Genomic DNA, 18,752 nt, shown 5'->3' with positions numbered 1-18,752 from the left:
ACACATGGTATAGGGTAAATAGGCAACTGGGCTGGCATAATAAACTCACACGAGCTACACCACTCTGGGAACCAGATTTCTTGGGTCACCTCAGCACCTGCCCCGGGTTTGATAAGTGGGACCTTATTGGCATCTCAACGGTGGGGGACATGTGGATTTCGGGGAGACTGGCCACCTTTGCAGACCTTCAGCAGAAATACCAACTCGCACAGACCGAAACATTTCGATATTTACAGATCAGTCACGCGATCAGAGCGGTGCTGCCCAGGGATGACCCACTGCCTGTGGCCACTCCACTGGAAGATAGGCTATTACTTGATCCCATGAACAAAAAAGCCATATCTCTCACGTATAAAAAGTTAATAAATAACTGCCCGGACCCCTTGGTACGTCTGCGGCAATATTGGGAGACGGACCTGGGCGAACTGGAAGATGACGATTGGCGGGATGCACTGGCCTCTCCCCGAGAAGTGACTATCCCCATGAGAGTACGCCTGGTCCAATTGAAGGTCCTGCACCGTGTTTACCTAGATGCGGGGGTCTTAGTCAAAATGGATAGCAGGATGGACCCTCTGTGTCTTAGACAGTGTCACCAAAAGGAAACCTTTTTCCACATCTGGGACTGCCCAGATGCGCGAGCATACTGGGACGATGTTACCAAACAAATGGAAAGGGCGGGGGGTAAGACTTTGAAAGCCTCCCCACAACTTTCCCTACTAAACGAAAATCAAAAATTGGAGAGTACTCCCGTCGCCAACATAACTTCGTTTTTGAGAGTGAAACGTACAAACGAAGTTATGATGACGACGGGAGTACTCTCCGATTTTTGATATGTAACATTTTTTACCACAAATGCCTTGACTGAATTACAGTCTGACCAAGATATTTGCACATATACGTACTTTTGATCCATGATGGATACCAGTTGTATTTAGACCCATACTGTATGAGACCACATACAGGTTTTACCTGAGGTGTGGCGAATTGGTTTCTCAAATAAATTGTCCCTGCCCTGAGGAAGTCGCTGGGTCATTAACCCAAGACGAAACACGTGTTGGCTACAGGCTACAACTTGGTTATAAGATCTACGCCAATTTGTTACTATGAATCAATGTGTAATGAACAAGAGGAGAACTTTTGAGAAATAAGAAAATAAAGAAGAATATCTTTTGAAAATATACTGGACTAAAATCTCATTGGACTGATGCTCTAATGTTACATGTTCGATTGCCTATTTGCTTTATGCTCGGGAACGATATTCTGTTTAATGTTTATCCTCTGTGTACGTGCAGTAACGGAGGATTATTGGGATGTAGGTGGCCGTTTCCTTTCTGTTTGTAATCACAAAAGGACTCCACAATGTGTGGAGGAGGGAACAGGAGGTGTGGGGTTCTAGGAGCGAGCGGCCTCCATAACTAAATGTTTACCACAAAAAAGCTGCTCCTAGTGAGTTTAGACCCTGCTACAGTTATAAAACCATTGTGAGTGGGGACATCTCACAAAAAGTGACAGACTGATCTCACACACCACCTGGTGTCATGCTTCATCATCGGCCAGCCCTCGCCCTCTAAAACCTTTGTTTGATAGAGGGCGGGCATACACCTAATTAAGTCACGAGCGCACTATATAAACACCGACCCTGCGGCCTTATTCCTACATTCAGGAGGACTTGGAGCAGCAACATAGGATGATCGTGGGATTCTTTTCCTGAGACAGTAAGAGTATGAATGCAGTGAATGCTGTAACTGGACCCTTCTGGTTCGTTACTGTGTGGATGAGCGTGTTCTACACGTATGTGGAAAATCCTCTCCCACATTTTGTTTTATGGAAACTTTGGTTTACCTTCTCTCCCTCCAGAACGAACAGTTGTTTCAACTAGGGTAAGACCCATGAGAGCTATTATGCTCTCATCACTCTCGATCTGTTTGTGTACACACATAGTGTGGCACAAGTCTAGGCCTGGGCAAAAATTTCGTTCCGTTCGCGGAAATTGCGATAATTTGACATTTTTGCGTTCCGCGGAGAGCGCGAAAATGTCAAAAATTCCGGTTTCCGCAGCTTGGCGATAATTTGTTTCTTGCTCGCGCTGTAAAATAATACATTCTCGCGCGCGCGCGATCGCCTTACCTGAATCCCTGCGTTCGCCGACAAGTTTTCTTGATCCGGTCGCGTTCTCCATGAGATGTTGTATTGTTTTTAGCCATTTGCGCTGTCTCGCGACAGTTCGCGCCCGCAGTGACGTCATGCGTCGCGCGATCACGTCTTTCTTCTCGCGATCATGCACCGCGAGAACAACTCAAATCAAGATGGCCGCGCCCGCAAGCAACCACATGGGTAAGTTGGCGACCCGCAACCATGCAGAAAATCTCGCGAACATGCCGGAAAAAAACTTCCGCATCTTCGCGATATTTCTGCTTGTTTGCGATAATTTTAAACATTCTCGCGATAATTTGCGAAGGTTAATTCCGCAAATTCCGCCCACCCCTACACAAGTCACGTGAATAGTCACTCACCTTAAGGAACTCACGCATGCGCTGTTTCTTTTTATTGTGTCTCGCATTTAATGTTTTTCTGACCCGTCTCTACAGGTTATATATATATATATATATATATATATATATATATATATATGTTTGTTCAATTTTATCTCCCTTCAGGCTTGACGTTTGGAAGCCATTTAGGAAACGGAGTGCGGCCTTTGCCACACCCGCACAGTGGTATTTTCTTGCTACTTGTTGGTAAGAACGGAGCCCCCAGTTTAAACTTAGGTCCTGATGAATGCCCTGGACCCGTTCGGGCCTACATGGCAGAAACATGTTGACCATCCACGAGACGGTTAGGGGACACTAAATACCCCACTCACCGTCTTTTTTTTAGCATCACATAGTTATTGGCCACATTAAAATTCACCTTCTGGTAACTATAATGATATTTAACTTCACTTTCCATCTCACGGGCCCCCACTCCTTAGTTTAGAAGTGCATCCCTGTCTCCAGGTGTATGCCCGCCCTCTATCAAACGAAGGTTTTAGAGGGCGAGGACTGGCCGGTGATGAAGCATGACACCAGGTGGTGTGTGAAACCAGTCCGTCACTTTTTGTGAGATGTCCCCACTCACAATGGTTTTATAACTGTAGCAGGGTCTTAACTCACTAGGAGCAGCTTTTTTGTGGTAAACGTTTCCTTTCTGTTCCCTGGCGCACCCTTCAGATATTTGTTTGTATTTTGATTAGATTATTGGTTTTGCGCAAGATTTAAACCTAGCCACGCTTCGAAGTCACACCATTACATCTGTATGTATACTATGACCTTGATGCACTGCTGCTCTACGTTTTCTTTCTGTCTTGATCAATAAAAAGTGGAGGAAAAAAAGTAGCTAACTGATGGGACAGAACGAAGAAAATGGTACTTGCTGATCAGAATGCAGGACAATACTTTGCTGCTCAAAATCTCACAAGCGTCCAGACTTCAGGTGGCCATCTTATGGTCAGGTGCTCCAATCCGCAGAAGTATAATGCAACAGGGCAGCCATATTAAGGTCAGGCTTGCATTCAAATGAAGACAAAAAAAATAAGAAAAGGTTGCTGCAGTTAAAAGAAAAAGTCTATAGCCAACCATAAAAAAAGGCGGCGACCAAAAAAGGAACTGTAGGAGGGGTTTTTGGTGCTGGCAGTAAAGTGAGTGAGTAACTGCAGTTCCTGTTGTTTGTCTCCCTGTGGATGACTGCGCAGTGATAGTCGATGATGTCATTTGGGAAATGGAAAGGAACAGAAATGACGGTGAATGCCTCCAGGGGAGTTAGTGCAGGGGTCCCACTCTGGTGTTTGAAGGGTGTGGCGCGAGTGTGGGAATGTTGAGAATCAAACAATACTTGTTTTGAGGTCTAACATATAAACTATATGTTATGCACATACATTTGTGTATTCACTAGCCTTAGGGTAAAGGCAGTGGTTAGTGCAAGTATCTAAGAGATATCTATAGACTCTCAAATAACCTTGAACAAGTTCAAATGGAGAATAAGCAATAAAGAGCATTTGAAGTGTTTTTCTTCTGACAACATGTATTGTGCTTTCAAACACAGACTTTCAAATACCAGGGTACTAGGTAGGGGTGGGCGGAATTTGCGGAATTAACCTTCGCAAATTATCGCGAGAATGTTTAAAATTATCGCAAACAAGCAGAAATATCGCGAAGATGCGGAAGTTTTTTTCCGGCATGTTCGCGAGATTTTCTGCATGGTTGCGGGTCGCCAACTTACCCATGTGGTTGCTTGCGGGCGCGGCCATCTTGTTTTGAGTTGTTCTCGCGGTGCATGATCGCGAGAAGAAAGACGTGATCGCGCGACGCATGACGTCACTACGGGCGCGAACTGTCGCGAGACAGCGCAAATGGCTAAAAACAATACAACATCTCATGGAGAACGCGACCGGATCAAGAAAACTTGTCGGCGAACGCAGGGATTCAGGTAAGGCGATCGCGCGCGCGCGAGAATGTATTATTTTACAGCGCGAGCAAGAAACAAATTATCGCCAAGCTGCGGAAACCGGAATTTTTGACATTTTCGCGCTCTCCGCGGAACGCAAAAATGTCAAATTATCGCAATTTCCGCGAACGGAACGAAATTTTTGCCCAGGCCTAGTACTAGGCAAGTTATTCTGCGGAACTGCTGCTATTGTAACTTGAAAATCTCCGTTTTTATTTCCTTTTCTCTGACTGTAGGTTGCACTCCTATATTATAACTGGTGTTCAGGACTGTGTGAAACGAGAAGGGTTTAGCATTTCAAAGGCTTTCGTCACATATAAAGACATTTTTTATCTAATATCACAGCAGCACCTGAATGTCACATGGGTCCCTTTGACACTTTATCCTGAAAGGTGATGGGAACAAATGTGTTAGTGTTGTTAAAACAAATGAAGCTTACTTTTTGCACTCCATACAATTATAATACCACACAGATTTATTATTGCTCACTTTAATGCTATTCTCATTTGAAATTAACACAATTGAAAACCCGATAATCACCCAGATTTATTAAACGCAGCACAGCAGACAAAAATGCTGTGCTGCGTTGCGTGAAAAGGAGGGAGCAGGGGAGTGTCATATTTAGAGATATGTCTCTCTCCTCCCCTCTCACTAGCGCCGACGCAGAAATGTGTTGGCGAGCACCGCACACACCCCATTGCGCCATAGTACAAGGGTGTCTCCCCGATTGCCTGCCAGTACAAGATGCTATGCTTAGACTTACTTTAAGACCTGTCCCTCCTTGGATGTGTGCTGTAGAGTGAAGCACACCAGCAAAGTTGGAAAAGAAAGGAGAAATGAAAGCATTTCTCTGTGATAGCACCTATTTGAGATAGGTGTTATTTTTTGGGCACGCCCATGCACCATCCATGGAATGCCCCCTTGGTGCTAACTAATGCAAAGCTGTGTTACTTTCAAGCCTGATTCAGGCGCAAAAGTAAGCTGGAAAAAAAAGATTTTGCATGTCAACACGACACAAAGTCTTAGTAAGTATACCCCAATGAGTTGTATTTCCATTTGCTTTCAGTGAAAACACGTGGACTACCACATCTGGCAAGTGTGTTTTGTAAAAAGGAGGAACAAAAGCATTCTTGCCATGCTGCCAGGGAGCAATTTGGCAGTCCTGTGTAGGAACAATCAGAAGGGCCACACACCTCTGCTTAGTTGGAACCTGTGTCCAATTACAATATTTATATGCTCAGACTTGCTTTTTCCCTGGCACACCAGGCCTTGTGTTTTTTTATTTTGCAATGACAGTATTTATGCTGTGGTTTATTCCATCTGAAATAAACAATTTCAGAAATTGCACACACCAGGTAGAACACCTTTCTATTGGAAATAAACATGTTTTGGAAGTGTCAATAGGGTAATTCATGAGGGGCGTTTTTGGAAAGTATTTGGAAAGATTCCCTTGAAAGAACAGAAACAAGAGAGACTTCTCTGAGCAACAATCAGTTTATTTTCCAAAGTGATGAGGACACACATGAGTCTGTCACAAGCCATCTTACACATTTACATGGACCACTCATGTGTTGGTGGAAGGCCTGGTAGCACAGGGCCCATTCATGCTGAGAGCCAAAGGTTCTCCAGGTGTGTATTTAAAACATTCAGAGCCAGTGAAAAGGGTTATTTAAGTATGTAATGTGTTGGAAGTGAAGTGGTTTACCTATTGTTGCTTTGACAAGAGTTGTCAGTCCACTGGTTGTTTTCGGTGTTTTTCTTGTACTTAAAGACATTTTTCCAGAAGATGTTCCATTGCTAAATAGAATTTCTCTACCACCCCTGCTTAGCAATATATATTTCTCTGAAAATATTCTCTAAAACAAAGCAGTGAATCCTGCACCAGCCAACCACCCTACCATAAAATGTATCCGTCCCATTTGCTCGCTCCCTTTTTAGGTAATAGTTGGGATTTTCACAGACCCTATGCCTCTATTGATGTGACCTTGATAGTCAGCACCCCCACTTTGGAAACTGTTCCAGCACGGCAGTCCCTGGAGTGCACCTTTATCCTGGTAGTTTGTGGTTGTTGGGAAGCAGACTGGGCCTTGGTGCTGGCTTCCTGAGTGTTGATCAGGTTTGTAGGCCCTGAGGTCAGAGTTAGAAGCGAACATCTGTACAGTGGTGGCTGGTGATAGTGAGGTAGCCTGTATGCAGTCAAGTCAAGTCAAGTTGATCTTTATTCGGTTATTAAAACAAAATAACCATAAAAGTAGAGACACAAAATTACACATATTTAAAAATAACAATTATAGGAACCATACATAGGAAAAAAACGAGTACGTTCAGATCTCAATTGTTTTCCGTAATTTAAAAACATTTTTAAGGAATGAGGAAATAAATACGACTGTTAAAATGTTATCCAATTTCTGTACAGCTAAAAAAGCAGGGCGACATCGATTAATTTCCATAATTTTTAGCAAAGGAACATCAAACATTTGTCTAGGTCTGGTATAAAACTTACAAAAGAAAAGTATATGCATATCAGATTGCACTGATAGATCATCACAGGGACATTTGCTCAAAATTTTTGACCAATTATTCATAACTGGAAAGCTGAGTGATCTAAATAGTAAATTAAATCTAAAACGTATTAATAAAAACCTTTCGTAGTCACTCATTAGTAGCTTTAAATATGGCTGTAAGTAATTGCAGATTACAATTTGCTCATGAGCTACCACCGTAGTTTTCTTGAACTCTATTCTAGTTCTGGTCTCATGCAAATAGGTCATACATCTATTTTTTAAACATTTCCTAGATATATTACAAAGAGTGGGCGGGTCTGTGTAATAATCCCCCAGCCCTAGTAGCGTGAGAAAATTATTAATATAATTCAGCCATCTAATTTTTCCACACTTCTCTAGACCCATCGCATTTTCCATGATCATTCGATTTAAACCAGATTCATCTGCGGTCCATATTCTGTGCCATAGTAGAACTGGTGCAGTTTTTATTATATCTTCTAAATATGGCTCCCCAAGTTCTACATGGCAAACATATGTCGAAACACTCTGTGGGACCCCTAGGAGATATTTCATAAATTTATTTTCAACCACTTGTAAAGTGCTGACATTTGCGTATCCCCATAGGCCTGCCCCATAAGTGACAATGGCTACACAAGTTGCTTTATAGACAGTCAACATTTCCTTAATTGGTTTCCTCCCTATTTTTCGACTAAAATTTTTTAAAGCCATGATAGATTTACAGTACAACAATTTCCTTGTCTTAATTGTATTGTTCCATAGCCCAGAACTATCAATTAAGACCCCTAAGTAGGGAAATGTTAAAATATCCTCTACTGGGGTAGTTCCAATATAAATTGTTTTTTTCTTCCTCTGTGCACCCGGCCCACAGTGCATGGTGAATGTCTTAGAACAATTTATACTTAGATCAAGCTGATTCATAAAATCAAAAAACGATGTAACTACTCTTTGCAAGGCCTGCGGTGTTCTAGCCATCAGGACCGCGTCATCTGCATATAGCAAAATAGGGATTGATCTTTTCCCTACCATTGGCACGTCCCTACACTCAGTTATCAATGTCCTTTCCACATTGTTGATATAGAGTGTAAAAAGGAACGGCGCCAGGACACAGCCCTGTCGTACACCCCTTTTGATTGCAAAGGATCTAGTGCATTCGCCATTTTTTCCGTATCTTACTCTGGCCGATGCTCCTGCATAAAGATCTCTCAGGAAGTTAATAATCTGTTTATCCACACCCAGTTTACTCATAACTACCCAAAGTTTACAATGTGTTACAGAGTCGAATGCAGAAGTAAGATCCACAAAAGTTAAAACATTCGTCCCTCTTTAACTTTGGTGTATTTTTCAATTAAAATATGCAAATTCAAACACTGTTCAATTGTACCGAGACCTTTCCTAAAGCCATACTGTAGGTCACTTAGAATATTAGCTTCATCAGCCCATACATGTAATCTATCTAAAATTACCCTTCCTAAAATTTTGATAGTAGAATCCAGGAGTGATATTGGGCGGTAACACTTACAGTTTTCACGGTCACCCTTTTTAAAAATTGGGACTATCAGGGATTCACACCACGATGGGAGGAGGCCTTTTTTCAGAGTGGCGTTAAACAAACGTGTGAGAATTGGAGCCCATAGTTCCCTGTTGTTTTTAAATAAATCAACAGGGACTCCGTCAGGGCCAGGTGCTTTCCCCGCCAGACATGCATCAATACATTTCTGCACCTCTGTTATTGTTATTTCAGGTTCAAGTTGGCTACTGCTCTGTGAACAGTCTCTCAATTGGGTGTTATCGTTGGTACTTTCCATGTTATCCTGTACAATGGAATACAGCTTGGCAAAATATTCAGCCCACTCACTCTCAGTAATTGCCACATCTAGTGGGTCTGTGTGACTAAAATTTAAAAAAGGGGCATTAACAACTTTCCAGAATAAGGCAGAGTCTTTACTTAGCGAGGCGTCACATAAAGCATCCCATGCTTCCAACTTTAAAGCATTTTTCCTGTTTTTAAGGGTCTGCTTATAGACATTCCTACAATTCCTAATTAAATCAGTATCTTTCTCCGTAGCATGTATAGCACGCTTTAGACTTCTATATGCCTTGGTGCATTCTGAATCAAACCACCTCTTCTGCCTTGTATTCCCACCACTAGTACCAACCCACAATAACTTCCTTATTTGGGCAATAATCAATAAAAAATTATTAATAAAATCAGAATCATTGGCATTCTCATCTGTACATACATAAAATTGGGGCAACATACTTTTTATTAGTTTCTCCTGGAAGTCAGCGGGGCAAATTTTTGTCCACTTTAAGGCATAACCATTTTTACGGGCCATAGTGATATTATCTATTATCACTTTGGATTTGACCCTACCACGATATTTCTTAAGTCTCATAGTTATATCGAAGCTTAGAGGAAAATGATCGCTAAGTGGGCAATCCAGAATTCTATAATTCCGTGTCATATCCCTATGTCTAGAGGTCATTAAGGCATAATCAATAGTTGTATTTGCCCCTCTGCCATTAAACGTTGGTAAGAAGGGGATTTCTGGACTGATCAACCTATTTACAAAGTCCAAATCATTTTCAAATATTAATTCATTTAGATAATCCCCTCGTCCAGGATGTTCAAAATGACTAAAGCCAATATCTCTATCTAATTTTACCCCACATAACCCACTCTCTACACTCCTGCATAATTGACAGTTAAAATCACCTACCCAAATAATGCAGGTGTCCTCAGTCCTCCTCCCAATTGCTGAGGTGATATTACTACCTAATAATCTGAAGACATCCATTGGGTCTTTTCCTTGGATGTTATCATAAAAATTAATCAAAACTATGGAAAACCCCTTGTTAACTGTGATCCTTATAATGTGATAATACACATTACTAGAAACGAACTCAGTTTTAATTCCTACTAACAGATTCGAAACGTAAGTACACAGACCTCCTTTAGCCCTACCATGAGTTGAGCTTACTGCTGGGGAAAAATATGTTTTAAATCCATTAATGTGTATGGGTTCAGTTGTCCATGTTTCCTGGAGGCTAATAACATCAAAATTACCTACCAGTTTTTCCCAATTTTCATTACCCAATTTAGATCTCAGACCTGCAATATTCCAACTCAAAAAGGACCAAACCTCCCCACTAAATTGATCATCCACTAAATCATTGTTACTATTAAGAGATGCTTCCCCACCACAAAGTACCTCAATTTGTGGGCTCTTGCTAATAGGGACCGCCTTAGCTATCTCTAATTCGGTGATGGTATTCAGAGGCCCTTGGTCCTTTAACTTGCTACTTTCGCTAGTATTCAAATCAGTGGGTCTATTGTCTCCCTTGAGTCAGTCAATGTCTTCTAGCCCCTGCAAGATCTGAAATCTATTTGCTAAAGGGATATTGAAATTTGGGCTAACATTACCTCTATGTCTGGACCTATATTCCCCATGATACCAGGTATTATCTCTCCTTGAATCCATTAATGGATAAAAGTAGGTTAGGTCTACAGTTTGAATTCTGCCTGTATTATAGTTAGGTTCCCAATGACAAATAAAACTCACTGCTCTTCTGTCCCTCAAGTTCACGATAAAACAATCTCCTTGAATATCTTTGTGCCTCTGTCCAATCCAGTGTACTCTCCTAACATTTAGAATTTCTACACGTGTTTGTCCTGGCAATGGCCTGTTATAATTCAGCCAATGAATTACCTTATTCTTGAGTTCCTGATAGTTTTCTGCCTTTCCATTGCTCAACTCTGGTACCCCTGTCAACACTACGGTATAGGGAATTGACTGTGGAGGGAGGTCAATATGTATTCTTTTATCCTTGTCATAATCGTTTATATCCTTATTTCGATTATAGACTTTTGAATCTGCCATTCCCTCCTTCTCATCAAGTCCCTTACCTTTCTCTTTTTCAATTCTTTTACCACCAGAATCCATTTCATTTAACATATTTGCCCCCGTAGGTAGGATAAGGGGTGCATCATCCTTCTCGCACCTTCCGGGTAAAATTGCAGGTACTGATGAATGCGAAACATTAATAACAGCATTATCTGTTTTATTGGTATTAGATACGACTAGAGGTCTAATTAGTGTACTAAGATGTTCCAATGTTTCTAAATTACCTGCCCCTTGCTTTTCTAAGCCCTCAATTTTATCAACAAGGGTTTTTAATCTTCCTACTACTGGCAATATCAAAGACTTCATTACCTGCTCAATTTTTATCATGAAGTCTACCAAATCATTCAATGTAATTCCTTCTTGTAAGGTGGACTTATCATCTTGGTTAAGGGATTCAATACTACTTATTGACTTTCTTTTGTCCCCATTTTCTTGTAGGGGTATTGGTACAATTTTCCTATTTTTGCCTTTTGGTTTCCCTTTCTTGCGTGCATTCTGCACAGCTTTTGCTTTTGAACTGCTCCCTTGTATCCCCTGCGGGGAGATAGCACCATGTATTGAAACCACAGTGTTTATATCTTTATTTTCACAAACAATTAACTCCTCCCTGTGATCAGGCACATTATTTATATTAGGTTGTTCCTCACTTAATCCTAATCTAGGGGTAAGAGACAACCTATTTTCCCGAGTCATGAAATCTTCAGGAGGTGTAGTTTGCGAAATTATAACACAATTCGAGTCCTTAACCGGAAAGTCCGCATATGAGGCGATTAGGATGGATTCTTGTGATAATGGCATACTCAGCGCGGTGTTAGAGTGATCCTCAGTGTCCTGTTGCTGTTGCGTTAGCAAACATAAGCTAGGGGGTAGTGATAGCCGCCTCTCGGTGTTCTCAATAGCATTGGCGACTACCCCAATTGTTTTTTGCAGCATCCTATCTATTGCTGTCAAACTTGGAAGAGGGGTCTTGGATGGGGCTTTAGATTTAACAGTTGAACAAGTGGCCATCCGCGTGGATTTCCCCATTCTTAACCACCACCGTACGTTCAATATATCCAAAGTACCCCTTATATAAGGATATCGACAGAATACCTGTAATGAGAATCAAGGGAGGTGGCCCAGCCCAGCCACGGTCAGCCCCGGACGGCCACAGACGGCCCGCCCTTTGCCCGGGCTTCGCCCGGCACGTCCCGCGAAGCGGGCCTCTGGGCGATTTGTAGGCGCCTCCTGGCGCTGGCGCCGCGTCAGCTCGTTGCGCCGCCGCTGGGGCTGCCGGGAGTTGGAGTCCCGGGGCGGCGACGCGGAAGATGGTGCTTGCTGGCGCGGTAATGGCACCCCTTGACTCTTGGCGGTGGCGATAATGGCGTGCTTCTACGGGTCTCCGCAGGTAAGTGTTGCAATGTGGCAGCTTCCCCCCGCTCCGCCGGCCTCTGGGAGATTTGTAGGCGCCTCCTGGCGCTGGCGCCGCGTCAGCTCGACGCGCCGCCGCTGGGGCTGCCGGGAGTTGGAGTCCCGGGGCGGCGACGCGGAAGATGGTGCTTGCTGGCGCGGTAATGGCACCCCTTGACTCTTGGCGGTGGCGGTGGCGATAATGGCGTGCTTCTACGGGTCTCCGCAGGTAAGTGTTGCAATGTGGCAGCTTCCCCCCGCTCCGCCGGCCTCTGGGCGATTTGTAGGCGCCTCCTGGCGCTGGCGCCGCGTCAGCTCGTCGCGCCGCCGCTGGGGCTGCCGGGAGTTGGAGTCCCGGGGCGGCGACGCGGAAGATGGTGCTTGCTGGCGCGGTAATGGCACCCCTTGACTCTTGGCGGTGGCGATAATGGCGTGCTTCTACGGGTCTCCGCAGGTAAGTGTTGCAATGTGGCAGCTTCCATTATTACATGTTACCCTGAGGGCCAGTGCTACAAAGGATGGTTTGAATGGTAAACATAAACAGGGGAAGCACAAATATAGGCAGGACTCCAGCAGCTTGTGGAAATCCAAGTATTCCGCTGGTTCCCCTCGAGAGAGAGAGCCTTACCTCGATCTGTGGGTCACTTTGGTACTACCTGTCCAGGAGCGGGCTCATGCCATGTTGTAGAGTGTACTTTAGAGACGTGAAGCATTAATGAGCATTTCACCGCTATGTGGAAAGCCAGGATGGTCAACACTTTGGCACTACTGGACTGGGAGAAAAAAACAGCCCTGGCAATATCTGCTCAACCGGCCCCCAGGGGGGAGGTGTGCACTACTGCGAAGCACCAGCCCCAGGGTGGGGATGTTGCTAGTGTCAAGCACTGCTTCTGCTTTTGTTACAGGGGTCTGAAACTGCATCATTGCTGCAAAACCAGCCCCCAGTAACAAAACCAGCCCCCACGGGTCAAAAAGCGGCACCCACCCTTCCAGCTTACCGGCAAAACACCCGGTGCCCACTACGGCCAGTACGGCCCTGCATTTTGGCATATATATGTTGATGAAGGTTGGTTTGAACCAAGCAAACTATGGACTATTACATGGCACCCGCTGCGATCTGATGGTATTTGGACAAAATATTGAGTTGTAAATAGCGAGAGACAGAAATGATGGGGAAAAAAACGATTGCAAAAAAAATACGGGATGCAGAAATATTATTATCAAGAATATCACTTTTTCAGGTAAGTAATATCGTTGTTAAGAATATTGTTGTTAAGAAGATCATTTTCACTACTACAGTTGTAAAGAATATCATTTTTTAAATTTAATGTGTTTTAGTTTATGTATTAATTTTATGTGTTAGCATTGTTTGTATAAAGTGAATTATTGTTTTAAATTAATTTGTAATTTTAAGTGATTTAGAGTTTGTAATTTAATTGTTAAAAGTAATTTGTAGTGTTGTAGTGGGTTGTTGGGTTTGTAGGGGGATAGGGTGGGAGGGATGTTAAGTAATAAATCATTATTAATTAATCAGTATTTTTTAAGTAAGAATCTGATTGATAGTCAATATATATATATCATGTTATATTGATTTATTATACTTATATCTTAGGTGCGGGTTGTAGGGGTATAGGGTGGAAAGCTAATTAAGTAACAATTGAATAAGCATTTTTTAATCAAAAATTAATCATTACATTGTGTATGAAGTTTGTAAATTGGATAATTGTTGTTAATTGTTTTATCCTCATATATATGTTATGGTATTTAATATGTTTGTATTTAGAGCTTTATATTTTTTCAAAATTAATAGGGTTATATAAGTATGTAAAAACAAAACCAGCTCCCATGGGTCAAAAAGCGACACCCACCCCTCCAGTTTACCGGCAGGCAATACACCTGCTGCCCACTACGGCCCAATCCAGCCCTGCATTTTGGCATATATATTGCTGAAGGTTGGTTTGAACAAAGCAAACTATGGACTATTACATGGCACCCGCTGCGATCTGATGGTATTTGGACAAAATATCGAGTTGTAAATATCGGGAGACAGAAATGATGGGGAAAAAATATTGTAATGTAAAAATACGTGATGCAGAAATATAGTTATCAAAAACATCACTTTTTCAGGTAAGTAATATCATTGTTAAGAATATTGATAAGAATATCGTTTTCACTAAGACAGTTGTAAAGAATATTATATTTTAATTTAATTTGTTTTAGTTTATGTATTAATTGTATGTGTTAGCATTCTTTGTATAATGGGAATTATTGTTTTAAATATGATTTGTAATTTTAAGTGAATTAGAGTTTTCAATTTAATTGTTAAAAGTGATTTATAGTGGTGTAGCAGTTTGTTGGGTTTGTAGGGAGATAGGGTGGGGTGTTGAGTAATAATTATTAATTAATCAGTATTTATAAGTAAGTATCTGATTGACATTCAATATTTATATTATGTAATATTGATTTATTATACTTATATTTTAAGTGCAGGTTGTAGGGATATAGGGTGGAAAGTTAAATAAGTAATAATTAAATAAGCATTATCTTTTAATCAAAAATTAATCATTACATGGTGTATGAATTTTTTGAATATGATAATTGTTGTTAATTCTTTTATTCTCATATATATTTTATGGTATGTAATATGTTTGTATTTAGATTTTTATATCTTTTCTAAATTAATAGGGTTATTTAAGTATGCAATATGTTTGAAGTGAAATATTTTACCTATTATTGCACAAACTGGAGTGGAAATAGTAAATCTTACCCTTTCAAAAGGCCAACGGTTTCCCTACTGTTGCAAAGACTTGAGAGGGAATAGTACATTTAAGCCCTATGAAGTCCAATGCTTTCCCTACTGTTGCACTGACTGGTGTGGGAATAGTACATTTTACCGCTCTGAAGTCCAACACTTTCCCTGCTGTTGCACAGACTGGAGTGGGAATAGGAAATGTAGCCTATCCGAAGTCCAGTGCTTTCCCTGCTGTTTCTTAGACTGGAGTGGGAATAAAATATTTAACTCCTCCGAAGTCCTGCACTTTCTCTACTGGAGGATAAACTGCAGTGGGAATAGTATATCTGTTATTCCCAGATCAGACTCCAATACGTTTCCAAATATTGCTTAAATATTTTTATTAATATGTCACCATTTTATTTTTTAGCATTTGTTTATATTTTTATTTGGTGTTTACATTTGTATAATATGTGGTTTTGTTTTACATTTTGTATTTTATTGGCTTGGTAATGTATTTTATGTTTTGGAACTGATTTGTTCAAATTTGTCCTATTTTTTGTAATATCTATCTATCTATATTATGTGATTTTTATAGTTGCTCACTTAAACAAAAAAGAATATAATGTAAAATATATATTTTTAAAAATTGTGTTGCATTATATATGTCTGTGTTTACATATATAAACTTATATCAATATATATATACATGTATGTGTGTTTATACAAGTATATAATTATATAAAATATTATATATCAGTTAGATTTATTTAATTTACATTGTGTTCATGGGATATATTAAAATAGTTAAGATTAATATGTTAAACTATATATAATAATAAGCTATATTTGTGTATGCTTATAACAATATTTGTGTGAAACTATATATTTTTTCCAATATGTATGTACTTACCATTATAAGGACAGGAAATCGATATTTTTGTGAACAATATTTTTGACAAAATATTTCTGTTACGTGATGCACAATATTGTTGATACTAATATTATGTCAGTGATCCGATCTGACACCACCTTCAGGAGGAGGAAATTAAGTTCCGTTTTCAATACACCCTTCACATGTGCGGAAAATGAAGAAACATATCTGTGACACTTCCAATGTTTACAGGAGGCAGCATGTCCTTGTCTTAGTAAGTGCACTTCTTGTGTTGTAGCAATGACCACCTTCTGTATGTTTTGGTGTACTGGCATCTTCTGCATCCACAACTTTCTTGAAGGATGCCATATTATCTTGGTTCAAATGCATTTCTTTCTTTTGTGGGGGAGGGGCTATGAATAGTAACAATTTCAAACAAGCACTGGTGCTTTTTAAATTAAAATGCAATAACATTGCAGTGTCACATTATGGATTTACAACAAACTTGATTGAACAAGCCAGTGATCGTTGAATGACAAACTATCTCAAACCATGCAATTTTAAAATGAGATTCTGACATGCACAGATTGGAAAAACTATGAACCATTGACAACCTAGTGCAAAGAATAGGGAACACTACAAATGTTTATCTATATATATATATATATATATATATATATATATATAACCAAATGATTTGCTGATCTCCCTGCCGCTTTCACGGTGGCGGGCTCGAGCGAGGTAGCGATCCTCCTTAAATTTGCACAAATCAAGCTTTTCCGATGTCAAAAAAGCAATCTCGAGCCCAACTCCATATGCGTGAGTTTTATTTACAAAATGACAAACAAACGCCCGACGCGTTTCGGTGCAGCCGCACCTTGGTCACGGGTAATCAGTAGTTTGTAGACAGTGAAACATATAGTGAGTAAACAAAACATGAAAGTAGGACTACCTGTCCCAACTCAGTATCGAAAACGTTTTACTTTGGCATCCATCTTAGAATGGTCAAAATATGTAAATGTTCTTGTATCACTATTCAATGGCCATTGTTGTTCAATTTCTTGACAAAATATATCGTAACATTGATTGACATGTACATGACTTAGATTTTGCAAGTTACAGATATTGTTCAATTCTGCCCAAGTGGGCATTGATCCTTCATAATTCTTATAAACAAAATTATTTTATCTAGAATACTCAATTTGTTATCACAAAATACACATCACTTTCTTGAATCAAGCCCCTGTGGGCCGTTTCTGTTACATACAGGGCGGAAATGTTGTAGTATGGCCAACTAAGATGTATTTAAATGAAGGTAGACGACAACTGGAAGATGCCCAAAGTTACACAATTAGCAATAGAATTTGCTATGAAAAAAGCAACAATGAGTATCAGTTGCAAGACACTCGAGATTTCTTAAGAGTAATTGACAAAGTACAGTGGGAAGAAGACATGCGGCTGATGACACTTGATGTCAATAGCCTGTATACATGTATACCCCACCAGCTGGGAGTTAAAGCTAACCACCATTTTTTGAAACAGCGTGACATCAAATATCTTTCGCATACTGAAATGCTATTATGCATGATGCAAAGATGTCTCTCGAACAATTACTTTCTGTTTAATCATGTCATCTATTGCCAGGCCCAGGGTACAGCAATGGGAACCTGCTTCGCCCCCAGCTACGCGGGTCTTTACCTGGGCTGGTGGGAGGAGCAGGTAGCGGTTAACATCTCGGCCTTTACCCACAATGTAAGTCTCTGGGCCAGGTATATAGATGACGTTTTTTGCATCTGGAAAGGTGATAAAGATGATGCTTTGAAATTTGTTGCCAATTTAAATGCTAATGACTGCAATTTGACCTTTACATGCACAATAGAAAAAAAGACAATTGAATTTCTAGATGTGGTGGTAAGTGTCAATAATGGCAAGTTAGAAAGCAGGCTGTTCCGAAAGCCAACAGCAGGAAACAGCCTTTTACATGCTGAAAGCTGCCATCCAAAAAATCAGATCCGTAGTATACCATACGGAGAATTGTTAAGGGCAAAGAGGAATTGTAGCACACAATCAGATTTTGAATTGGAGAAGGCAAATATGAAAGCAAGATTTCTAGAAAGAGGGTACCCTAATAAGATAATAGAACAAGCATGCACTAAGGTTAAAACTGTTCTGAGGGAAGACCTTCTAGATCCAAAAACTTCCAGCGAAGACATTGACGAACCAATTAGGTTCATCACTGCATATTCTAACCAATCATGGCAAGTTAGAAATTGTTTGAAAAAATACTGGCATGTTTTGAACATAGATCCAGTTCTGAAAAAAGCAGTGGGAAGCCAACCAAAGATCACGTTTAGGAAATGCCTAGCTTTGAAAGATCTTCTTTGCAGTAGCACTGTGAGAGAGGAAAGCAAGAATCAGAGAGAAATAAAGGGATTTTACACTTGCAACTCATGCAAAGCATGTAAGAATAGTGTGAACCGGAAAGAAATCCCTTTATCCAAAAATCATAAACCTTACGTGATTCAAAAGCACTTGTCATGTAAATCTGATTATTGCGTATATGCTCTGTGTTGTCCCTGCCCACTTGTTTACATCGTAAGTACCATTCATCAGGTAAAAAAACGAGTTCTTGAACACACCAGGGCAATCATTAATAAGGACAAACAATATCCTATCGCAAGGCATTTTAAAGAATTACATGGAAAAAATGTCAATGTCCTACAATTTTGTGCCCTAGACAGAATTCTTAAATCAGAAAGGGGTGGAGACAGAGTGAGAGAATTGCGACAACTGGAGTCGAGATTGATTATTAAGTATGATACCGTCCAACCACTGGGTTTGAATAA

The 18,752-nt window shown here is 40.6% G+C and overlaps 1 protein-coding gene across 1 annotated transcript in view; it reads right to left on the bottom strand.

Annotated features, from left to right (window-relative positions):
• The window catches only part of LOC146869700 (uncharacterized), a 664,652-nt gene that overhangs the window by 362,741 nt on the left and 283,159 nt on the right, over positions 1-18,752 (bottom strand). The window contains exon 10 of the mRNA XM_085640198.1: positions 11,222-11,446. Coding sequence (XP_085496324.1) covers positions 11,222-11,446 — 225 coding nt within the window. The remainder of the gene's footprint in view (positions 1-11,221; positions 11,447-18,752) is intronic.

This window comes from Triturus cristatus, chromosome 1_1 (genome assembly GCF_964204655.1).
Source record: "Triturus cristatus chromosome 1_1, aTriCri1.1, whole genome shotgun sequence".
NCBI lineage: Eukaryota > Metazoa > Chordata > Amphibia > Caudata > Salamandridae > Triturus > Triturus cristatus.
Note: the sequence above shows the minus strand (reverse complement) of the source record. Positions and strands in the feature narration are given on the sequence as shown.